Genomic DNA, 7,470 nt, shown 5'->3' on the forward strand with positions numbered 1-7,470 from the left:
TGGTGGCGGGCACCTGTAGTCCCAGCTACTTGGGAGGCTGAGGCAGGAGAATGGCGTGAACCCAGGAGGCAGAGTTCGCAGTGAGCTGAGATCGCGCCACAGCACTCCAGCCTGGGGGACAGAGCGAGACTCTGTCTGAAAAAGAAAAAAAAAGGAAAAAAGGAAAATGAAAACTACCAGCCTTCTCCATGAATGACCCCATGGCCCCAGGAGTTTAACTGGTACGTGGGGTGGCTGGAGTGTGTAATTTCCTCTCTGCTTGTGCCCTTCCAGGGATGCTGAGGACTTGCTGGAGTCACAGCCACTGGGATCCTTTCTCATCAGGGTCAGTCACAGCCATGTGGGCTACACACTCTCCTACAAGTAAGGCCTGGGCCGGGGGCCAGGGCAGGGGCAGGTGGGCTCTGGGGTTTCCTTGGAGGGGGCAAGGGGTGCTTCATGTCATAGCTTCTCAGAAAGCAGCAGTAACTGAGGCTGTGGGTCTGAGAACAGGAGCTGCTAGGGACCTAAGATTGGCAGCTTCTCTCCCTCCACCCCTCACAATCTAATTAGTGATTCCCTGACTGTGTGTTAGGGAAACCCAGGGAAGCCCAGCTCCTTAAGACCTGAAAGCCAAACAAATCCAGAGGATTCCAGGCCAAAGGAAGAAAAACCCAATGGCTCAATTACAGAGTTACAGTGGGAAAAACTTATCCAAGGCTCAGCTCTGCCATTACATGCTGTGTGACCTTAGACAAGTTACTCAACCTCTCTGTGCCTTCAGTAAAGGAGTGTCACACTTTAATTCAGAGTGTTCATGTGAGGATTAACTGAGATACAGTCAACACATAGAGAACCATTAATATACATTCATTGGTTAACTGCGCATTTATTCAGCACTTGCTGTGTGCCAGGCACACAGCCTTAAGTTGGGGCTTTCTTTTTGCTTTTCTTTTTGAGACAGAGTCTCGCGCTGTCACCCAGGCTGGAGTACAGTGGCATGATCTCGGCTCACTGCAACTTCTACCTCCTGGGTTCAAGCGATTCTCCTGCCTCGGCCTCCCCAGTAGCTGGGATTACAGGCACCTGCCACTGTTGCTGTCGGTTTCTGTGGGAGTGAATGAAGGGGGCAGACGTAGAAATTAAGACAAAGACAAAAAGTCTGTTTTAAAAGTAGGGGTCAGGGGGCTCCTTGCTTCTAATGAGCAAAGACAGCTTTGAGCTTCCACAGCCCTTCGTATTTATTAGATAGAAAGAGCAGGAAGGGAGAGGTAACAGTTGGTCAGCTGCTTGATTTTTCACAGGTACACATAATTGCTTTCTTTGTACAACAGGCTTGAGACGTGCCTATAGTTAACCACAAGGAGCACTGTGCTTGGGGCGTGACTGCCCTCAGCACTCCTTCTGGCAGCAAACACAGTTGTCAGTTTTCCAACATCCTGATTTCATGAGAACAGTTTTCCGTTTACTCAGATAGTCTCCAGTGGTATACTGAGTTGGTCACGACCCCCATTTTCTCGGCCTGTAACATGCCACCACACCTGGCTAATTTTTGAATTTTTAGGAGAGACAAGGTTTCAACATGTTGGCCAGGCTGGTCTGCAACTCCTGGCCTCGAGTAATCCGCCTGCCTCAGCTTCCCAAAGTGCTGGGATTACAGGCGTGAGCCACCATGCCCAGCTTTCATTATCCTTTCTATTGATCGCTTACCCCTAGCCAGGCAGTAAGTTAAGCTTTTGTCTGTAGTAGCATGTTTTATCTGAGGTCAGCCTTTGTACTCCTGTGTTATAAATGGGGGAAACTGAGGCACAGCGAGGTTAGTAACCTGCTGGGTGTTGCATGGCTAGTCAGTGAAGAAGCCTGCATGGGAACCTGGGGTAGTCTAGCTGTAGCAGTGATGCTGCCAGCCCAAGGGCTGGGCGCGGGGACTTGGGGCAGGGATGAGGGGAAGTAGGATGTCCCAGCCCCGTCAGTGTCTCCGCAGAGCCCAAAGCAGCTGCTGCCATTTCATGGTGAAGCTCTTGGATGATGGGACTTTCATAATCCCCGGGGAGAAGGTGGCCCACACCTCACTGGACGCCCTGGTCACCTTCCACCAGCAGAATCCAATTGAGCCGCGCAGGGAGCTGCTGACACAGCCCTGCAGGCAGGTGAGGGCGGGGACCCACAAGGTTCACAGCCATCTCCTTGGGGCCAAGCCCCCCAGACCCCTTTGTTTCCCACGCCCCCATCAGCTTCTCTTGATTCTGTCACTCTCATGGTCCTCGGCCCCTCCGGCCCCACCCCTCGTAGTCCCTCTGTCCCCCACAGCCGTCTCCCTTGTGGTTCCTGCTTCCCCCTGGCTCCACCCTCCAGGCCCATGTCAACAGGCTGATTTTTTATAAGGTTTCATGTGCCAGATATCATCTTGGCTCATCTGAAGGAATGGCATCTTTCCTTAGAAGGCTCAGTGGGCGTGGCCTGGCGCCCAATAAACTGCTATGGGTGGAGCATCTTTCCTTAAAAGGCTCAGTGGGTGGCCTGGCTCCCAGTAAACTGCTGTGGGCAGGGCATGTTTCCTTAGAGGACCCAGTGGGCGTGGCCTAGCCCCTAAGAAACTCCTGTGGCAGGGGTATCTTTCCTTAGAAGGCTCAGTGGGTGTGGCCTAGCTCCCAATAAACTGTTATGGGCAGGACATCTTTCCTTATAGGGCTCAGTGGGCCTGGCCTAGCTCCCAAGAAAGTGTGGTGGGTGGGGCATCTTTCCTTAGAAGGCTCAGTGGGTGTGGCCTAGCTCGCAAGAAAGTGCTATGGGCGGGGCATCTTTCTTTAGAAGGCTCAGTGGGTGTGTCCCAACCCCTAAGAAATGGCTGTGGGTGGGGCATATTTTCTTATAAAGCTTAGTGGGCGTGGCCTAGGTACTAAGAAACTGCTATTCAAAGGATGGTCCCTGAGATCTGCCTTCCAGGGTCCGTGCCGGACCTTTCCCCCTCCCTAGTGCTGAGCTACAGGCCCCTTCCGTCCTGCAGAAGGATCCGGCAAACGTGGATTACGAGGATCTCTTCCTCTACTCCAACGCAGTGGCGGAGGAAGCTGCCTGCCCGGCGTCTGCACCTGAGGAGGTATGTATATGACAGGAGGCAGGCACCTCTCACCTGGCTGAGGGGCAGGAGCAGAGGCCACCAACAGCTGCCAGAGGAGGCTCCTTCTAGAATGAGAAGGAGATCCTACAGCTTGGTGCTTTAAACCTTTCCAGTGATTTTCCAACACAGAGATTAAAATTCAAACTAAAATCTCAGTTCCTCTTTCTGCCCACCCAGCGCCAGCCCTTCTGCCATACCGTCTGCTGTTCAGACACACCAAGCTAGCCTCAGGGACCAGCATGTGCCGGTCCCACCTCGGGTCCTTTGCACAAACTGTGTGCCCTGCCCCTAGATTTCCCATGTCTTCATTCATTTCTCCTTCAAGTACCTCCTACCTCAGGCTCCAGACCTAAAGCAACACCTGCCTTCTCCTTCACATTACCCTGTTTATTCAGTGCAGCGGACTTCCCAAAAATGTTCCCCCAAATCCCATTTACTTATGGGTTTACATGCTACCTGGCTGCCTCCTCCATCAGACTGTGAGCTCTGAGAGACTGGAGGCTCCATCTGGCTTGTTTGCCTTTGCTTCTCCCACCCCTCTGAGAGGACCTGCCGTATTGAAGGTGCTTAACTAAGGAATCTGTGGAGTGGATGAATGAATGTATCACAGCATCTTGGGGTTTGGGAGACCTTTAGGCACCCCTAGGTGGAAGCCTAAGCGCTCTCCAAGCCCCCTACCCAGCAGGGGAAGTTATGACAGTGGTACAAATGAAACAGGCTGGTGCGATGGACATCAGTGGAAGTAGGGGGTGCAAGTGGGGGAAGGCAGTCAGGGAAGGCTTCCTAGAGGAGGTGGCATATAGCTGAGATCTGCAAGGTGAGGAGGAGCCAGTCATACACACAGACACAGGGAGGATATTCCAGGCAGAGGGAATGGCACTTGCAAAAGTCCTGGGGCTTGGTGTGTTTGGAAAACAGAACAACAAAAGCCAGCATGTAGATGGAGTGGGGTTAGTGACAGAGTGTCAGAAGTTGAAGCCCCAGGGTCAGCAGGAGCCAATAGTGCAGGGCCTTGGGGCCAAGGTGAGGAGCTGGGATTCTATTCCAGTTGCACCAGGGAGGAGCCGTAGGAGAGTGTACGCATGGGAGGAATTTTTTTTTTTTTTTTGAGACAGAGTCTTGCTTTGTCGACCAGGCTAGAGTGCAATGGGGCACAGTCTAGGCTCGCTGCAACCTCCGCCTCCCGGGTTCAAGCGATTCTCCCGCCTCAGCCTCCCGAGTAGCTGGGACTACAGGTGCGCGCTAATTTTGGTATTTTTAGTAGAGACAGGGTTTCACCACGTTGGCCAGACTGGTCTCAAACCCCTGACCTCACGATCTGCCCACCTCGGCCTCCCAAAGTGCTGGGATTATAGGCGTGAGCTACCTCACCTGGCCGGGACTGGTGGTTTTAAATGTTTCCTGTGGCTACTGGCTGCAGAAGGGGCTATCCGGGGTACTGGTGGAGATGGAAAGAAGGAGGAAGTGAGGTGGGGATGGGGGACAGTGTCAAGGTGGGAGGGATGAAAGTGAGAGCCCAGGTGTGGAAAGAAACATGGATATTTGTTCTGTGCAGTGGCTCACACCTGTAATCCCAGTGCTTTGGGAGGATGAAGCGAGAGGATTACTTGAGGCCAGGACCTTGAGACCAGCCTGGGCAACATAGCAAGACCCTGTCTCCACAAAAAATTAAAAAATTAACCAGGCATGGTGGCGCACGCCTGTAGTCAGCTACTCTGGAGGCTGAGGTGGGAGGATTGCTGGAGCCTGGGAGGTCGAGGCTGCAGTGAGCCATGACTGCACAACTGCACTCCAGCCTGGGTGACAGAGCAAGACCCTGTCAAAAACAAAAAAAAGTTTTTAGAGATGGGGTCTCACTACACTGCCCAGGCTGGTCCCAAACTCCTGGCCTCAAGCAATCCTCCTGCCTCAGCCTCCCAAAGCATTGGGATTACAGGCGTGAGCTATCACACCTGGCCCCACATTTTTGTAGAGATAGTTATTTCATAACCTGTGAAAATCAGATAAAATTCACATTTCCATGTTTATAAATAAAGCTATATTAGAAGCCAGGCACGCTCATCGGTTGACATGTGATCTCTGGCATCCCCTATAACAGCGGAGCTAAGTAATTGAGACAGATGGTACAGCCTGCAAAGCTGAAATAGTTACTCTCTGACTCTTTGTAAAGGAAGTTTGCCAGGCCAGGCGCGGTGGCTCACGCCTGTAATCCCAGCACTTTGGGAGGCCGAGGTGGGTGGATCACCTGAGATCAGGAGTTCAAGACCACCGGGGCCAACATAGTGAAACCATGTCTCTACTAAAAATACAAAAATTAGCCAGGCGTGGTGGTGTACTTGTAGTCCCAGCTACTCGGGAGGCAGGAGAATCGTTTGAACCCAGGAGGTGGAGGTTACAGTGAGCTGAGATTGTACCACTGCACTCCAGACTGGGCGACACAGTGAAACTCCATCTCAAAAAAAAAAAAAAAAAGAACAAGTTTGCCAATCCCTGGGGAGATAGTGAAGCCATTTACTGAGACAAGAAAGACAGGGCATGGGATCAGGTTTGGGGGTTCACACAGGGACGTTTCTCAGCCCCAGGGTGTCTGGGTGGAACCCAGGCTCCAATTTCTGGGACAGATGTGGTACGTTGGTGGGCGAGCTGCCCCAGGCCTCACCCAGTCTTGTTTTCAGGCCTCCCCAAAGCCAGTCCTGCGTCACCAATCAAAGGAAAGGAAGCCGTCATCAGAGATGAACAGAGTAACCACCGAGGAAGCCACTTCCTCCTGCCCCCCAAAAGCCCCTCTTGGAGAGACCCGCCAGAAACTCTGGAGGAGCCTCAAAATGCTGCCCCAGAGAGGCCAGAGGGTCCGGCAGCAGCTGAAAAGCCACCTCGCCACTGTGAGCTTGCCGTCACTCTTGGATGTCCGGAGATCCACGGTGATCTCGGGCCCTGGGACCGGAAAAGGCAGCCAAGATCCCTCAGGGGACCCCACTTCGGGGGACAGAGTCCACACGGATCCCTGTGTGGTCACATCTCTCAAAAGCCCCTCACAGCCCCAGGCACCAAAAGACAGAAAGATCCCCACCAGGAAGGCCGAGAGGTCCGCCAGCTACAGTGAGGTGACCCCAGGGGACAGGAGTTGGCACCAAATGGTAATGAGAGCTCTATCCTCCCAGGATTCCACACCAGAGCACCAGGGCTTGGCAGAGCCTGAGAACGACCAGCTCCCGGAGGAGTACCAACAACCGCCACCCTTTGCCCCTGGGTACTGCTAGAGAACAGGTCCACCCTGGCCCTGTACTCTTGCTACCAGGGGCTGCCACACTCCTGAATGTCCTAACATTTCTTCCATGGCCCCACACCATGGCATCCGGGAGTCTTCGGGAACCTGGGAAACGGAATGAAGATGTTTTTGGGGTCTGTTCCTGCAGTCACCCGTGGGGTGAGCTGGTTATTTTAGCAATAATTATCAGAGTGACGCTGATGGTTCGGGGTGCCTCCTGTGCATCAGCCCCCGTGCCAGACCCTCTATTCATTATTTTACTCCTGAGAGCAGGCCCCTCAGGTAGCGTCACCCTCCATGTTTTGAAGAAGAGACTGAGGTTCAGAGAGGATAAGAGGCGTGACCAAGGCCACAGAGCTATGGCGGTCAGCACCAGGATTTGAAGCCAGGTGAATCCGAGCCCTTTTCCCACAGCATCTGTTTGTTCCGTTGTCTAAAAGCACACTTCTGGCCGGGCGCAGTGGTTCATGCCTGTAGTCCCAGCACTTTGAGGGGCCAAGGCAGACAGATTGCTTGAGGCCAGGAGTTCCAGACCAGCCTGGCCAACATGGTGAAACCCCGTCTATATTTAAAAATTCAAAAATTACCTGGACATGATGGTACATGCCTATAATCCCAGCTACTTGGGAGCCTGAGGCAGGAGAATCGCTTGAACCCAGGAGGCAGTGGTTGCAGTGAGCCAAGATCGCATCACTGCAGTGCAGCCTGGATGACAGGGTGAGACTCCATCTCAAAAAATAAATAAATAAATAAAAATGAAATACAAAAAATAAAAGCACGCTGCAGGGTCTCTCACCAACCAGAGCTGCGTCCAGGCTCAACTCCGAGTGTGTCCCCAGTGGCACCCGTGGCTGTTCACGCCTTCCTCCTGGGGTTTTCATGCAGATGAAGGAGATGAGATGTGTTGAGGGCTTGGTGTGCAGTAGGCGCTTGGACATCATCAGTGTTGGTTTCAGGAGAAGCACATGAGCCTCTTACCTTTAAAAAGGGAAGAGGCAGCCAGGCGCGGTGGCTCACACCTGTAATCCCAGCACTTTGGGAGGCTGAGGTGGGCAGATCACGAGGTCAGGAGATCAAGACCATCCTGGCTAACACGGTGAAA

The 7,470-nt window shown here is 53.0% G+C and overlaps 1 protein-coding gene across 2 annotated transcripts in view; it reads left to right on the plus strand.

The window, feature by feature from the left end:
• Positions 1-7,130, plus strand: part of HSH2D (hematopoietic SH2 domain containing) — a 29,256-nt gene extending 22,126 nt beyond the window's left edge. The window contains exons 5-8 of one of the 2 annotated variants that reach the window (XM_011953253.1): positions 274-363; positions 1,964-2,129; positions 2,987-3,079; positions 5,776-7,130. In XM_011953253.1, the coding sequence (XP_011808643.1) occupies positions 274-363; positions 1,964-2,129; positions 2,987-3,079; positions 5,776-6,360 (934 nt within the window). In that variant the 3' untranslated portion in view covers positions 6,361-7,130. The remainder of the gene's footprint in view (positions 1-273; positions 364-1,963; positions 2,130-2,986; positions 3,080-5,775) is intronic. The other variant, XM_011953254.1, reaches the window with a different exon arrangement.
• The last annotated feature ends 340 nt before the right edge of the window (positions 7,131-7,470 follow it).

Source organism: Colobus angolensis, unplaced genomic scaffold, assembly GCF_000951035.1.
Source record: "Colobus angolensis palliatus isolate OR3802 unplaced genomic scaffold, Cang.pa_1.0 Scaffold36, whole genome shotgun sequence".
Taxonomy (NCBI): Eukaryota; Metazoa; Chordata; class Mammalia; order Primates; family Cercopithecidae; genus Colobus; species Colobus angolensis.